Raw genomic sequence first — 17,536 nt, forward strand, 5'->3', positions numbered from 1 at the left:
GAAAATTGTATAATATACAGCTAAAAGGAATCAGTGCTTCCAAACCATTGGTTTTATACACAATTTCAGACAAATTTATCCATATATACAAAATTTAAAGACCAGTTTAGCTTTTATAAACTTAAACTGCAAGGGGGGAACCTGATATTTGAACCAAGTCCATTTACAACTTTTAATTTTTTTTTGCAATACCATTTGCCCAATCAAATTGTGCTGCTTTTTCAATTTTTTAAAAAAAGGCTATATATGTCTACCCAGTGCTTGTTTTCTAAAAAAATGTTTAGGGGTACTCTCGTTTTCCTACTCATATTGAAATACTGCCCCTCAATTATAAGTGTATTTGTGGTATTTGTGGAAGCCGCCCAGAGTGGCTGGGGAAACCCAGCCAGATGGGCAGGGTACAAATAATAAATTATTATTATTATTATTATCAATGAGGCCAAACTTAGATTTACAAAATGTTTAGGGGTATACGTATCCCTGCACCCACCCAGAAAAAAAGCACTGTGTCTACCTTAAAATTATTCTCTTGGCACAATTATGCAACATATCTTGATCGCTTAGACAGAACGCAGTTTTATGAAGAACAAATCCGTAAAAAGTCACAAAAGAAACTTCTAATTCTCACCTAAACTGAGAGCCTTTATTGAGAAGGCAACTGTAGTCTTCTGGAAGCTCTACCAATTTATTTCTTTTTCTTGGGTACCTAGTTAATTCAAGTAAGAAGAATTACGATACTCCAGGATACAAAAGCACATCAAAGAAACAGCTACCAAGTATTCTTCTGCTGAACTTTAAAACATTCACATTTCATCCAAAATTTGCAAAGGCTGATGACACAAAGACAGCTATGATCTCTGCAGTAGGAGCTTGCAAGTGATAGTTATACATTAGAACCTTGCTATAGGGAATTCAGCCTATGAGTAAGCAGCCTAGGGAAATTATATTGCAGAGGACAGGCTAGGATTAGCACTCTGGTTCACTGTGTGTTCTGTTTGACCTGTTGCTTGCTTTCGCCTTTATTTCTAATAAAAGTTTCACAATTGGGCTGGTCAGATCAGTGTGTGACTGCCACGTGCCTAGATCACTTTGGGTCACATGCTATTAGATGTCTAGGGCCAGAGTGGTAAAGCCAGGAATTTGCCATATTCCCAAGGAGAAACAGAAGGCTAGAAAGCAGGCGTTACGCTCTGCGTAACTGCAAGAAATTGGCTGGAGGCACAAGGCATACTGGTGCAAGCTTTAAGTTCACTGGGTGTTCCGCGTTTTCCCCTTGTTTCTAGGGCTGTACATGACTTAAAAACAGGGTGGTGGCAGCAACTACCAGATAACAAGAACCAACTGGCAGCACTGCAGGGATGTTGTGCAGCAGCTGGGCAAGGAAGGTGGTGTGAAAGGCTGTCCTGAAAACCCACCTTCTCCACACAATGCAGCTGGCGCCATGTGCACTACTGTTCTTATCAGAACAGAAATATTGTGTGAGTTTGGTTATCTACTCTCCTGACATTTCTGTATTTACCCAAGAGCAGATGTTTGGGGGAGCAATATATCTAAAAGCAAAGGGTCAAGGGGCACAGTGTGAAAACACACTGCTAAATATTAAAATACAACCAAGACTGCTGTTTCAGGAAAACAGAAGAAGTAAAACTGACCTTATTCCAATACTTTTCCCCTTCATAAAGCTGAGTACAGCTGGATCCGCACACCACCTGCATGTGAAATTCTCCATCAGGACAATAATATATTGTAGTACTGTCCATCGCTAGCTTGGTCCCCAAAACCACCAGTTAAATTGGTGTTTTGCTACACTTACTCATAACTGGAATCATTCCCTCTCCTGCCCTGAAGTGGTGTATAAATCCTGTCACAGATTAGAAGTGTGCATGCACACAAAAGCTTATACCAAGAACAAACTAAGTTGGTCTCTAAGGTGCTACTGGACAATTTTTTTATTTTCTTATATATTCCAACTTTGATTTTCAGTTTGGCACACTGGATGCCTACAAAGATTTTGGGTCGGTATGACTGGCCAGCAACCCCCAAAAGGTGTTTGCTTTTCCTAAGGCCATAAACAAAGGCATAACCATCTCCCTTGATACAAAGGTGCTCAGATAACTAATGAGAACCAGGAACATAATTTTAGAAAACTAAGTTTTGCTATAATATAATATAATATAATATAATATAATATAATATAATAATAACTCATATTTAACACAGTTAAGTAAGCTGAAATATGTTAGGCTGCCTGTATTCAGATTATGCCTGTTCTACCCCGAAAGACACATCAACACACTCTGTATCCTCACAGCCCATCCCCATCACATTTCTGGGTCTGCCCTTTTACCCCAGTGCAACTTGGCAAACTTGTTCCAAGTCTTCTGGATCAACAGACACCTTCATATGGCTTACCTATGGTCACAACACACAGTGGCCTAAGTTGTGCAATGATGGTGGCTAAATGATCCCACTTTGAGGCAGGGGGTTAGATTAGATCAGCCTTTGCCAACTTGGTTCCCCACTGGACATCCTGAACTATAACTCCCACCACCCCTAGCCAACTGTGAGGGCCAAGACTGGTGGGAATTGTAGTCCAAGACATCCAGAGGGCACCAAGTTGACAAAGGCTAGACTAGACAGTCTCAATTCCACTGCACTCTATGGTTCCCAGCCCACTCTTTCTCACCCAGCCAACAGTTTCTGGATGTTGGGACAATCATATGCTCTATGTGAGAACCTGAATAAACACACAGATTTTTCTCCCAACAGCAGTCATACCTCTGGAGCAAGGGCTCTATAGTATCCCAATATTCTTGGAAAAGCAAGAACAGATTGGTGGGTAGAGACAAGTATCCACAAAGAGCCTTGAATTGGCCTTCTTCTGAAACTGCAAAGGAAAAAGATGTTAGACGTACCTTCAAGTGCAGCAACTAACATAAAAAAACCTTCTTTCTGTTAAAAGTGAGTACTCGGTGCAGATTTAGAAAGTAAAAATGTATCAGATGAAGACAATAGCCAGTTTGGAATGACAGCCAGGAACTACTTTGGATAAGACTCTTGCTGCTGTGGAGGGAATGTCCGTAGTCACATTGAAATCTGTCAGTTATTTTTCTCCATAAGTCAATGTGAACTGTTGTTGTGAATGCTGATGTGCCCGTTATGGAAGAGCAGATTTAGACTGAAGGTCTGGGAAGAAAGCACTTCGTATGAGAGAGGCAGTGGGAGTGTGGCCAGGACAATCTTGTACCACTGGGGTTAAAGGTATTGCAGTCCAGAGCATTTAAGGCTTTATAGGTCAACATCAACATTTTGAATTGGGCCTGGAAACTAACTGGCAGTCAGGATTGGTGTTGTATGCTCAGTCTTGCCCCGGTGAGCAATGCTAAACTAGAGATAATTTATGGAGAAGGATTTTTTAATATATATCAAAAGAACTTTTTGAAAACCATTTTGTAGTGGTTGATACTGTTCAGCACATTTTTAATCTGGCGTTACCTTGGCATGCTGAGATTACCATGCTCTGCTACTTACCCGATGAAAGTTCTTCTGGTGGAGGCACTCCCAGCAAATAGTGGAAAAACAAAGCAGCACAACGGAGGTAGGGCATGATGCCCTTCTTAATGCAATCCCACAAATACCAGCCTGCAACTGTTTGGCTATAACAACTGCAATAAAGATTTGAATATGTGTATTTAGTATCTTAGGTTGTCAACAACATTTAATTTATTCATTAAAATTCTATCCCGCACTTCCTCCCAAAGGAGTGCAGGGTAGCAACTAAGCAGAAAAACAATACAATTAAAAACCAAGTTGAAAACATTAAGTACATCTAAAAACATAGAAAAAGAATCACATATTCTTCCTAACTAATGTTTTCAAGGTTGCCAGGCAAGCATCTTTCAGCTATCAATTGCCTGGAATATTTTTAAATCCCCTCTGAATGTTACTACCAAAGGAGACAGACACACCGCACCATGGAGGGAGAACCACAAATTCCACAAATGGAGAGCCACCACCAAGGAGGTCTTGCCATGGGTCAGGTTTTAAAACATGATATAAATTCCTGACTAATTAAATATAAATGATTTAATGGTGAAGATTAAAAAGCTCCCTCACTGAAAGAGAGATACTTTTTAAGCTGCTTTTTAATAAAATACCAATATTTCCGTCACACACAAATGTATATATACACACTTGAATGCTTTGCAGAGAAGTGATTACAGCACACTTCTAATCCTCCCCACTTCTTCTTCAAACCTCTGTGGTTCGAAGGAGAAATGGGATGGTAGTCTGAAAGCCATTTGTAAACATCCCTGCTCAATGTTGTTTACAAGGTACTGTTTGAAAACCTGAAGTTCAACAATCAGGTGACTGACAGGTGAGTGGCCCAGCCTGCCTGTCAACTTTGGCCCATCAAGGGTGGGGAAGGTAAAGATCAGGTCCTCTTGCCAGAAAGGTTTCTCTACCCCTGCCCAAGAGCTTGAAGGCAGTTTTTAAAAAATGTAGAAGTAAAAAACTGTTACAGGAACTTTGCACATAGTATTACAACTATGTCAGATTCTGATTTGATAATCAACCTTTCTCCCTTCTTTCCTGGGGAATGTGAAACATCAGTACAGTAAGGCAGCAATGCTACTCCATAAGAAAGAAAGAAACCCCAAATCGTATTAGGGCAATACTTTTATTAAGCCAATGAAAAATGTTACAAAATGTGTGCAAGCTTTTGAATTCTCCATGACACTTCATCAGGCTAGAACTACAACTACAACTCATGACTATTGGCTATGATGGCTAGGAATGATGGGAGTTGTAGTCCAACAACATCTAGGCACCTGAAGTTGAGAAAAGCTGGTCTAGATTATAAACAAAGCAAGGTTTGGGGATGGGAGTGGGATACTTGGCTGGTGGTGAATGTATTGTGTCTTTCAGAAGCCTTAGGTGCAACTTCAAACCTGCACAACCTCTCACAACCTCACTGGAATACTTGATACTTCCCTCCCATATTCCATTTTAAGACTCTGTCCAGACGCAGACTCCATTGTTTCACAACCAGCCACATTTTAAACTCCCCCCCCCCCAAGCTTTGTTTACCATCTACCCTAGTGAAGAGTTCTAGAGAACCTTAAAGCTGGCACACTATTTTGTGACATTTTGTTTGTCCTAATAAAGGAGCTGGATTCAACACAATGCACTCCTTATCCATCAAAACGTTGCAGAGAAGCTACTTACCCACTTGTGTACCTGCAAATTTCTTTACAGAAAGAATCAGCTGCTCGTGCTTCCTCACTGTCATGCTGTACTTGTGCAGACAGGCACTCTGTGCAAAAAATAATTTTAAAAATACTTGGTCTTTTCCCTTAATAGTATTTACAAATTTTCGTGTACTTTTTCTCTTTTATAACAATCCACTCTTTTTATATTATTGTTCACTTATTTATGTAATGCCATCAATGTGCCTGGGAGAAACAGCATGTCCCAAGTCACTTCTAAATCCTGGACAAGCATAGAAGTGGACTATAATTTGCCTCAACTCCACAATGCCAGGCCAGGGGGGAAATTAACCTTAAAGTCCAGAAGATATCCATGCAAATCAAAAGGCAGCCTGGAACTTGTAGTCACCGCCTTGATAATATTGTTGGGGCAGATGTCCTGATGCTGTTGACTAGAGTGAAACACAGAGTGGCAGCGGTGTAGGCATGGGCTGATTTTGTTGGAACAACACGCTTACAAAACTCCGCATTTAGCTTGTGGACGTCTAACACACAAAAGTAGGTAGATGGAGTAGCTTTCACACTGTCTCTTTCCAGGCCCTTTATTTAATCACTACTTTACCAGAGATACCCAGTTAAAATTATGGAACCAAGCAAGTGGAGTTTTAGAGATATAAGACCCAGTCTTCTAAATCACAATGGTTAAACTCAGGACTATAAACAAGAGGAAAAGTTCCGTATGAAAAGATAGGAACTTTAAAAGCACGATTATACACATGTGCAATAACAGATGGGAAATCAAAAGCTGTATTCTGTTTCCTTTATTTAGGCACATATCTTTTCAGCATGAAGTTCACCAGTATGGGAGTTTCCAGTAAGTTGTTGATACTCTTATACAGCTGCCCTAGTCAATGAACACAGTAACTGCTCTAAACAGATACATTGTAAACCAGGGGCCAATGGTCCGGTTCACACATCCCTTTGTAACATGGTTAAGGTTAACTATGGTTTAAAGATAAACATGAAGCATGCTACGGCATGGAGCAAAACCTGCGGCTGGTTTGAGCCTCTATCACTCCTGCCATGCTGCTAGGCTTAGCTTAGCATTACATTCAAATCCAGGCTCATGGTTTGTGTCTGTCCAAGCAAGCCAAAAGCTATAACTAAGGTTTCTTTTTGGCTTACTGGGCCTGATTTGTTTGGAGAGACACAAATCATCAGTCCAGGGATAGCACCTATATGCTCCACACAGTTGCTAGGGATAGGAAAGAGTTAGGTGTGTGCAACCATGCTTGGATTTCGTAGCTGGATGGAGGCAAGGGATAATTTTAAGACCCATTAAGGAAATTTCTACTGTCGGCAGATCTTTTTCCTTGCCACTTAGATCTTGAATGTCAGCAAGTGAACACTCTACCTTACAAATATGTGGAACTAATTCTGAGAACTGGAAGGCATAAAAGCCTCCTGTCGAAACATCTAAAAGTACTTTATTATGTTATCTAGAAAAACCTAAACACAAAAGATACCATTACCTGTAGTTGTAGTGAGAATAATTTGGGTTATGTGTGCCATAGTGACCAAGTGGAAGAGGTAGAGATTGTTACAGGCAGAGCTGATGGATGAAGGTTGTAAGTCCACAGTATCCTCCCAATACAAAGATGGAAATGATAACACAGCACCAACCTAAAAAGGAAATAAGACACTGATAGGCCTGGCACTCATCACAAATTAAACTGTCCATTTGCAGGGGCATTTTTTACATGGCAGACTCAAGGCTTAGGAAACAAACACAAGTCAAATCCAAAATGAATCAAAGGCACTCTCAAGGTAATTCCCACAAAGGACTGCCCACCCCCCAGGAACTGTTACAGACACGACTCCAGACTGTACAAGCCATGGAACTGATATCTGCACACAATCTCAAACTTTAAGAGCATCATCGCCAAGAGAATCCTACACACACTTACCAAAACATGAAACAGATCCACGTCTAGAAGGGATGGTGTGTCTTCCGCTTTTAAGCTGGGCAGAAGAACTACAAGAGCAAAATATATATTAAATGTAAATTCTGACTGTCTGCTTTCAATAAAACAGATTGCAAAGAAAGGGTTTGCAATGATGTAAGATTCCCTGCCCCTGCCTTGTCAATTCTTGTTTCTTCAAGCTCACTAGGCGAAAAATAAAAACCCATAAAAGCTTATGCCTCTTATCTGAATTATGTTACTGTTTCAGAGAAGGACTCTTTCCAAGAAGACTTTACTTATTTCCAAAACTTATAATGGGGAGAAAAAACACCATGTTACCTCCTAGAAGACGTACAAGATGTTGCTGGATTAGGCTTTGTGGCAATGTAATCCTCTGAGCAACTGCAAACTGCAGCAATGCTTTAAGACCACTGTGCTAGAGGGTGAGGAGATAAAGGAGAAAGGTTTGGTTAGAAGAGGGCTGTGCTTCCCCATCCCTTTTCTCTAAAAATATTTGTGTTCCAGTGGCTGGAGATGGCAGCCAGGACCTGGGCTCCTTACAGGCAGAAAGGAAGGGAAAAGGCAAGTAAAGAAGATGGCATTTGGATTGCAAATTCCTGCATAGCAATTAACAAATGCCAAAAGAAACGTCAGTTGGAAAATTATACATGACATAGCCTGAGCAACTACTTAAGAAATGGTCCAGTGGTTACATAGACCTGATCCCCCCCCCCACACACACACCCCGCCAATCCCCTGGAACAGAATCCTTAGCCCAGAGTTTTCAAACTTACTTGTTTTGTTTAATTGGGTCGCTAGGCCGACTGTTGATTTGAGATAATCAAAGTTCAAAGCCTTGCTGAGTACATGAGTAAGACAATAGTCCCCCTTTCTCTCCTTTCCTGAACCCCCTGAGCACCCCCCCCCCCAAAAAATACCCTGCTCCATGTGGTTAAGGCAGCATTTGAGAGGAAGGGGAAATCCTACTGCACAAGCCAAAGTCCACTGTGCCAGCAGGATACCACTGGATGCCACTCATAGGTTCCCCAGCACTGGAACCGAAGTATTCCTTAATTTTTTTGTCTGAACTTTCTACTTGTGGTACAGTGATAATAAAGTATTTCTATATTTCTATAAAACACACTCATTAAACACAAGAGTCCTACCCTGCACCACCCCTACATTTGGAAGAGTGTTATGTGAATAACTAGTTTATGAAAGAAGTGTAATAAATGTACTTTATTGTGTTCAATAGCCTACCTACAGCAGCACATTAGGACCTTACCTCATGGCAACATGAGAACAGGGCCTTCTCTGCAGTGGCTCCATGTCTGTGGAATGCTCTCCCCAGGGAAGTTCGCCTGGCGCCTGCATTGTACATCTTTAGGCGCCACACAAAAACGTTCCTTTTTAACCAGGCCTTTGGTTGACCTGATGGACATCCTATACCCTTTTAAAATGTGGCTCTTTTTGGGGGGGCATGTTATTGGGTTATTGTTCTGGCTCTGATTTTATATATTGTGATATTTTCTGTGAACCACACTGAGACCTCTGGGTATGGGGCAGTATATAAATTCAATAAATAAATCCATTAAATAAATAACTGATGTGGGACGCGGGTGGCGCTGTGAGTTAAACCACAGAGCCTAGGACTTGCCGATCAGAAGGTCGGTGGTTCGAATCCCCGTGACGGGGTGAGCTCCTGTTGCCTCGGTCCCTGCTCCTGCCAACCTAGCAGTTCGAAAGCATGTCAAAGTGCAAGTAGATAAATAGGTACCACTCTGGCGGGAAGGTAAACGGCGTTTCCATGCACTGCTCTGGTTTGCCAGAAGCAGCTTAGTCATGCTGGCCACATGACCTGGAAGCTGTACGCCAGCTCCCTTGGCCAATAAAGTGAGATGAGCGCCACAACCCTACAGTCGGTCACGACTGGACCTAGTGGTCAGGGGTCCCTTTACCTTTACCTTAACAATTACATCCTTTATTGTTCCTACCTGACGGTTTTGCAGAGAACCAAATAAAGGCTTGCCCTCATCTTCCAGAAGATTCTCTGAAAAAGAAACAAAGCTGTTAGTGAGTCATGTACTCTACAAGCAGTCAAAATGTTTTGCATTTCAGTTTTCCAATAAGTTAAGGAACCTGCTTGTTTTGGTTTTCAATCTCTTTTTACTGTTTTTTACAATCTCTTTTTTACAATCTCTTTTTACTCTTTTACTGTTTTACTCTTACTGTTCATTTTAATTAACATTTTATCTATGGAAAGAGGTAACAAACTGGAGCAATGTCTTTGAATGAAAGTATCTAATTTTTACTATTTCAGGGAACACACACACACACATCTGTATGCTTGCTTCCAAGTCTGAACACAGTGTTCATATCAATTCTAGAGCAAATAAAATATAGGCTACTGTGCCATTTTGCAGTCTGTGGGAATTGAGCATTCCCAACTAAAATAGATTTTGAAGTGACTTGTTAAGTAGTCAAATGTCCATAGCATTAGTCAAATAAGTACAAGAAGCAGATCTTGAAAACACTTCCTCAAATTCAAACAAAGCATTCCAAACTTTTGCCATTTTGCCATTTGCTGTCAATTTTAAATTTTAAATGGGATAGCTTGATAACGGAGACTGTAAAAGTCTCATTTTGTACGGTATTTGTACATGTTATATAGGATTTGCCCTATAACAGTATTTTAGAAACTGCGTTGTAGTAGCTTTATTATATTTTCAAGTTTAAATCCCCGGCTATTTTCATGTCTAATATAATAAAAGCTGAAATCCAATTGTGAAAGGAATTCTATTTTTGATTTACCTAAACACTGGATAGTAAACGCACATGTGCTCCAAGTCATCATAGGAATGCGTGGATCAGTTTCATTGGGTGCAACTTTTAATCCAATTCTGTAAATTGCAGTGGCAAATAGAACCACCATCTCCTTGATACTATTAGAATACTTAACTCTGTGGAGGAAGCCAGGAGAATGTCAGATTGTGAATAAGTGAGGCTAGATAAAGTTCAAAGAACTGATTATGAGAATATTTGCACAGTTGCATTTAAATCATCAGTTCCTGGTAACAGGAAATCATTTTTCAGCTTTTGCTCGTTATTATAGACTTCTCTTAGGTAAAGAACACAAGCTTTCAAGTTATATTCTGAGATAACGATGACCAATAATTAGATAAAACTCTGGCAGAGGTCTGCTTGATCAGAGATAATAATCACAATGGCCCATATAAATGTTGTAGAATGTAGATACTTTAATGAAAATATTATTTTCCCCTAAGCAGAAAATAATGTCCACTGTATAGTTTCCAGATTTATTTATTTTTAAAAAATAGTCTAAAGTGGAAATGTGATTCTTAACACTTACAAAGGATCTACTCCAAAGCTAAGAATGGAATGGAAATCAGATGAAGTCTCTTCCATTTCTATGTCACGTAAAGATGGAGCAATCTGTTTTCCTTCTTTTAAAAAGAGAAATAAATTCATGTCAGACTGCAGTTCAACTAAATGAAATAAAATTATTTCTTTTCTCTTATATACTTAAAAACATAAAGCTGTTGTCATGGTGCAGTTCATGTAGCTACCCTGTGTGCTGACAGGGCGGCAGGCAGCCGAGGCAAGCTGTTTAACAGAGGGGAGGCGACGCTTCACAGTGCGGTTTGGCAAAGTGCTCTCTGAAGTGCCTCTCCCCTCCTTTAAAAGGGGCAGGATCTTGGGACAAGCCGTGAGGAGTGGTGCAAGCCTGGAGGGAGTGGAGCTTGGGATGAGCTGTGAGGAGAAGGAATGGGGTGAGCTAAGCAGGGATGGGCAAGGAGATGTGTGAGGTATAAAGAGAGGGGGAGAGTTGGTCAGGTATAAAGGGAGGAGAGGTTTGGAAAGGGGTTGGCAGGCAGAGCAAGCAGGGGCAGCAGTCCTTACTATGGTAAAAATTCTTAGATCATGAATGATAGATTGGGGTCAGCAAACTTTTTCAGCAGGGGGTTGGTCCACTATCCCTCAGACCTTGGGGGGGGGCTGGACTATATTTTTTTTTTGGGGGGGGGGGAATGAACAAATTCCTATGCACCACAAATAACCCAGAGATGCACTTTAAATAAAAGGACACATTCTACTCATGTAAAAACTAAATCCGCGGGCCAGATTTAGAAGGTGGTTGGGCCGGATCCGGCCCCTGGGCCGTAGTTTGCCTACCCATGGATAAAGACATAATAATTCTTACATAACAACCTATTAGATGTCATTAGGTGGTAAGTGCTATGTGCAGCTGACTCTATTAATATGCAAATGGATTCATCTTTCAATATCAATTTTCAGTCTAAGTCTGTGAGCTTCATTTGCAGAACAGTCAAAAAGCTAATCGAACACAACATTTTAAGGTGGGGCTGGGGGAACCAACCTAATATAAGAAAAATGGAGCCTATATCTTAAATCACTTCATGATTAGTATATACCCAAATAAAAATTCAATAAAAGTCTGCACCAGACTTCAGTGCTATCCAGCAACATAAAACAATGGAATTATAAGCCCTTCAATTTGCATTCATAACTTTCCACACTCTGTTAGAGATGCACGACTTTAGAAGATATTTCAATTACTTATTTTTAGGGCAGACAATAGGATTGCAATGATCCTCAAAATGGTACCTGTAGCCAATAGCAAAATAAAGTGTTTTATAAAGATTTGGCAACCTCCTAAAAACATTTTAAAAATGTTAAGTGTAGCATATACAGACCTTCAGTGTTTTTCTTGTTGTAACCAGATATCCTGGCCATAACAATCTCTATCCATTTTTTCAAAGATAGAAGCTGAACCACCACCTCGGCATCCTCACTGACAATACAAAAAGGTAATTGTAGTTTTCACAAGTACAGCAAAAAATATAACCCCTGGAGCCCAGTCTGAGATGCTCGTGTCTTATACAAGAGAATTTAAACAGCTATTTAGTTGTTTAGTTCATATGTGAATAACTTCATTTTATAAAACTTCTTCTAGACACTCAAAATTGATGGGTAAATAAAATAACAGAATGGGCCTTTTCTGTGGTGGCTCCTCACTTGTGGAATGCTCTGCCAGGGAGGCTCCCCTGGTGCCTTCATTACAATGCCAGGCAAAAACATTCCTCTTCTCACAGGCCTTTGGCTATTTAAACAATTTATGGCCTTTTAAACTGCAGGGGAGGGTACTGTTTTTGCTTGTTACTATGCTATGCATTTTTGTGTTTTTATATTGTAAACTTCCTTGTGATCCTCAGTTGAAGGGTGGTATAGAAATGTAATTCGTCATCACCTTCATCATCGTCATGTATTTTCCCCATACATGCAACGAGAAAACTGCTATCAGACTAAAATTGACATCCAGTGCCTTTAAAAATGTGTTGGGTATGTGTGTGTGTGTGATTAGGTTCCTTTTGTTTTTCTTTTGATTATGTTTTTTTGTGTTTTTATATTTTGATTTTACCCTGTGAAATGCCCTGAGACCTGCAGGTATAGAGCGGTATACAAAATTAATTAATGGGCTATTTAAATGTTTAAACTTACCTGTTTATCTTGTGTGTTTGCAAAGGAAGAATGGGTATCACAGTGTTGCACAGAGATTTGCAAAGTGGGCAGAGGTACTCTCCATTCTCCAAGTCAAAAACTTGTTCGACATGGTGTCGCTGCCGAGAGTTTAACTGTATGGCTTCAAAGTACCTGCAATATTGAAACAGACAACCAGAAGATAGTCTTTAGTGTTGAGTGTTAACAAGGAAAAGCAGAGTTATGATACCCTTTGTTGTTACGCACTTGGCTTACTGTTATATGGTAACTTTGTTTTTGAGCATAAAGAGAAAAAGAGGGACAATGATCAGAACTTTGCACCCATCATACAAAACTTTGTACCATGTAAATGAGCTATCGGATATTGTGGGAGATAACAAGAAGTAGAGTGCAGTGAGTGAACTCAGGATCAAGCCCCAACAGGCAGTTCTGGAAGCAGAATTTCAAGAGCTCCAGGTTAATGTGATATCGCCAGCCTGGTGCCCTCCAGATATTTTGGACCACATCTCTCATCAGCCCCAGACAAAACAGCCAATATTTTTGTCCATATTTGCCTTTTGATTACACTTAGGCTAGCCTGGTTTCATTTATTTTGCTGAAATACTTGAATCTGCTGGACATTAAATAGGTCTTGAGATATGCTGGAAGAGATAGTTTCAAAACTGACTATAACTAAAGCAAAAAAATAAAAATAAAGTTTACTAAATGTATCTACTTACTTCTGCCAGCAGGCAGCATGCATCACATGACCACAACTTCCTGTATGAGTTCCACATGACAAGTCAGGATCCATGAAAAGAGGATCTATTTTATCTATTGAAGAAAAAATGATATGAAGGATGATTACATCATTTAGTGTCAAATGAAAGATTTTGCAAAGACTATTCAAGCAAAATTTTTGCCAGAGAAGCATCTTTTAATTCTTGTACATCTTATACAGTACTCACTGAAGAAATAATTATTGATCTTCTTTATTAACACCAACTAAGAAACCGACCATCAAATGAGATTTTGAGCTTTGCTCATACATTCAATATAGTTCAGGTTTGGGCGATTTTTCTTTCAATTAGAAGGGATAAAATGGTTGATTTCTCAGCTTGAGATGGCTTCTAAAACTATTCATATCAATGTTTCGTAACATGACTTTCAGTTCTGTAACTTGAGCTAACAAAAGGAAACCTGAAGCAATATTACTGCTTATGCAAGCAGGTGACTTGAAGAGAGGATACATACCCCCAGAAAGTTCAAGCATTTTCCCTCTATGTTGGGTTAAGGCAGTGGATCTCTGGACACAGGCAGATAAAACCATGGCAGCACACTCTAACCTCACTTCCTGCTCTTCCTGACACAGAATACATGTCAGCACTTCCTTTTCTGCAACAGATGGCCCTTGCTTGGGTCCCAAGGCAATTCTGGTATAATCTATAATTGGTGGGCTGTTATAAAGACACAACAAAAGTCAAACTAACATATTCCTGTCAGCAAACAATTATTTGCGATTTACATTTAAATAAAATCACATACGATTTAAAATTTATACATTAATATTGTAGTTTTACCTCATCCTCCAGAGAAAAACAGGACTGCAACCAATATTTAGCCACATGCTGAATAGATGTCGATTATATTCCAACACCACGAGAGCCAATAAAACTGTCCAATGACTTCTAATTTGGTACTATTTTATATTATCAAAAGCTACTCCAAAATCTATTACTAATTGTTATTTTCCTACCTCTCCTCTTCCATAACATCCCTTCCCTGTGTTTCTTGAGTATTTTCATATAAGAGCTTGTGAGTTTCAATGAAGTTCTTCTGCAAAGCAGACATCTGGGCCATGATCTTCTGGCGATGAAGTCTGGCTGCTTCGGCCTTTCTCTTCCTCTCGGCCTTTTCCTTGTCCTGAGTTCTTTGCATCTTATTTAGCAGCAAAGCAGAAAACAAACAAACAAAAACACCCAGGCAACCTCATTATTAACAAAAAAGATAACTGGAATAAATCTTTAAAATAGAATCACTTTTCAATAATGTAACAATGGTGTTTGCTTAGCACTTGTGAAACTCCGCTTAACAAAAAATAATGTGACACTACTCCACCTCCATATCCCAAGCCTCTCACAGCTAACCTGTGAACAGACTCTGTCCCCAAAAGGTAATGAGAATTTCTTATCAGTGCAACGCTGTACAGGGCTAATAATAGGTTTCAGACACAGGCACCATAATGCTGCCCTTCATCTTAAACCTAAAGTTCCAGTGTCTACAGATTGTTCTGAGGGCAAGATAGATTACAACTTCACGTACAATGGAGTTGTGGCTGGGACCACTAAGAACAGCTTCCTAGAGAGAATAGCCTCCAGAGAGATTGGTTACAGAGGGTTCTGCCAGCAAGGAATATCGGGGGAAGAAAAATAATCAAGGAGCCAGGAAGTTCGCCATTCCAAATCAGTTCCCACTTGTAAAATATATAATTTTGTTAATCAGAATGGAATATTTAACCTTGCATTTAAAAGCATGGAGCTGTGAGCCCAGGGGCTAGAATTCCGAATGTAGAAACAGCCAAATCTTCTTGTGAATACATTATTTCTTTCCTATTTTATAGTTACCTCATTGGCTTTTGCAGATTCTGGCCCAGACGCAACGGCAGCTGTGGGAAAAGATGACTTCTCTCTCAGCCGTTTTATTGTGTCAAACATCTGGGAACAGAGATTTAATAGTTACAATACTAATAGACTGTGATATTTCTATATTTCCAAGCCACATTATGGTTTGACCATGAAAGAAAGCATGCTGGACAAGATATACCCCATTAGCAGCAGCACCAGTATTAAGCACAATCAATACCATTTGTTACCATCTTTACGTTTGGAAAAGAATACCTTCATTCACTTTTCTCTATTCAGTCTCCAAAGAATACAGGTAATAATGGTGTGTACAAATGGAGCTGCTCAGTGTACAAAAAAGTATACAAAGTTATAAAATGGCTTTAACAATTATGTACTTTTTTGTATAGGCTATTCAAAAATGTCTGTGGTATTTATTGCCTGTGGTATTTATTATTAATGTATACTGTTTATATAATAAAAAAATCTAAAGCATTTACATAAAAACAATAAAAATGCAATGTGCATTAAAATTTCCTGAAAACAAAACAAAACAGTATGTCACAAATAAAACTAAGCAGTACACAAAACAAAAAAATTAAAAAATAAGAGTCACAGTCCAGGAAAGCTTTGGTAAATATGTAGGTAAAGATAATGGTAAAGGACCCCTGGATGGTTAAGTCCAGTCAAAGGCGACTATGGGGTTGCAGTGCTCATCTCACTTCAGGCCAAGGGAGCAGGCGTTAGTCCACAGACAGCTTTCCAGGTTATGTGGCCAGCATGACTGAACTGCTTCTGGCACAACAGGACACCGTGACAGAAGCCAGAGTGCACGGAAACATCGTTTACCTTCCCTCCACAGTGGTACCTATTTATCTACTTGCACTGGTATGCTTTCAAACTGCTAGGTTGGCAGGAGCTGGGACAGAGCAACGGGAGCTCACCCCGTCACGGGGATTCAAACCACTGATCGGCAACTGATCGGCAAGCCCAAGAGGCTCAGTGATTTAGACCACAGCGCCACCTGCTTACAAATATGTAAGCTTATGAGACACTTAAAAGTTATTACGAACACTGCCTCATAAATTATCCAAGGGAGCACATTCTGGAGGCTGTGTACTATCACCAAGAAGGCTCATTTCTGCATTTCTACCAAGTGACAACCGCTGGTTGTGGAACAACCAGTAGAGTCTTCTCGGAAGATCCTAAAGATTGCGAGAGGCGGTCTGCTGAGTATCCTGGTTATAAGTCATTAAGGACCTTAAATATCAGCAACAAAACATTCCTAGTAGTCCATCGTTGTGGCAAAGCAGGAACCCGGTCATCTCAAATCTGCTGTATTTACAGGGGATCATGTTTTGTCACACAATCCTTTACACGAGGAACAGATCGTTCGTTTCATATAGCCTTTCGAAAAGCCAATAAAGAGCAACATTTCGGTAGCAACTGTTGCATATCTCATTTGAACCAGAACAGAGATACTGTCTTATTCCACTAAGCTAGTTTTTGTTAAAACCCCCCCTCCCACCAACCAGTTCTATCACATGGATAAACAAGCATTAATTCATTATGAGTTTTCTGCAAAAAACAATGATAGTAAGAACATTATCTGTATATGCTATCTTTTAAAGAGATTACTTTATGCACCAGCAACATTCTGTGGAGTAAATGTGTCAAGTTCTTTTTTTTTTAATTTAACACGGGACATTTTGGGGTTGTGTTTTTTACCTGTAATACCCAGTTGATCATGTCTTTTTGCGACTCCAAAGGTTGAATTCCTTTTAGTTTTTCCAAAATCATTAGTATGTTCATTGCATTCAAAGCAGAGCTTCCCATTCCTTTGCAAACAGATGGAAGATTTTTTTTAAAAAAAACAACCACACACGTTCTCTCGTAAAAGATCATCATTTCTCCCTTTTACTAATCATTATAATGACTTAAAAGACTAGACATGGGATATTTTATTGTTACAACACCTCCTTATATCACAGACGATGCATGACTTCTTTGTCAATTATCGCTTTTCACTACTTTACAAAATGATGGTGGTAACAAGCTACAAACAAAGCAGCATCAATGCATTGCGTTTGGTTCTATGTTTCATTATTTCTTATCAAATGTAACATAATCCAAATGTTTGACTCTGCATCTTCAGATGAAGGGCGGTATATAAATTTAATAAATAATAATTTCCATTATAGCATGCAGGTAATAACTGCAA

General features: G+C 39.6%; 1 protein-coding gene across 4 annotated transcripts in view; it reads right to left on the bottom strand.

Annotated features, from left to right (window-relative positions):
• UBR1 (ubiquitin protein ligase E3 component n-recognin 1) overlaps window positions 1–17,536 on the bottom strand; it is a 58,663-nt gene that overhangs the window by 5,918 nt on the left and 35,209 nt on the right. For 2 of the 4 annotated variants that reach the window (XM_028724227.2, XM_077927316.1), the window contains exons 27-44: window positions 17,044–17,153; window positions 15,319–15,408; window positions 14,451–14,632; window positions 13,949–14,151; window positions 13,435–13,528; window positions 12,716–12,868; window positions 11,911–12,008; window positions 10,545–10,635; window positions 9,986–10,134; window positions 9,169–9,224; window positions 7,514–7,610; window positions 7,178–7,245; window positions 6,743–6,893; window positions 5,230–5,317; window positions 3,532–3,665; window positions 2,779–2,887; window positions 1,653–1,709; window positions 629–706 (exon numbers count right to left, since the gene is read on the bottom strand). In XM_028724227.2, the coding sequence (XP_028580060.2) occupies window positions 629–706; window positions 1,653–1,709; window positions 2,779–2,887; window positions 3,532–3,665; window positions 5,230–5,317; window positions 6,743–6,893; window positions 7,178–7,245; window positions 7,514–7,610; window positions 9,169–9,224; window positions 9,986–10,134; window positions 10,545–10,635; window positions 11,911–12,008; window positions 12,716–12,868; window positions 13,435–13,528; window positions 13,949–14,151; window positions 14,451–14,632; window positions 15,319–15,408; window positions 17,044–17,153 (2,008 nt within the window). Of the gene's footprint in view, window positions 1–628; window positions 707–1,652; window positions 1,710–2,778; window positions 2,888–3,531; window positions 3,666–5,229; window positions 5,318–6,742; window positions 6,894–7,177; window positions 7,246–7,513; window positions 7,611–9,168; window positions 9,225–9,985; window positions 10,135–10,544; window positions 10,639–11,910; window positions 12,009–12,715; window positions 12,869–13,434; window positions 13,529–13,948; window positions 14,152–14,450; window positions 14,633–15,318; window positions 15,409–17,043; window positions 17,154–17,536 lie in introns of all 4 variants that reach the window. The other 2 variants (XM_077927314.1, XM_077927312.1) reach the window with 1 other exon arrangement.

This window comes from Podarcis muralis, chromosome 1 (assembly GCF_964188315.1).
Source record: "Podarcis muralis chromosome 1, rPodMur119.hap1.1, whole genome shotgun sequence".
NCBI lineage: Eukaryota > Metazoa > Chordata > Lepidosauria > Squamata > Lacertidae > Podarcis > Podarcis muralis.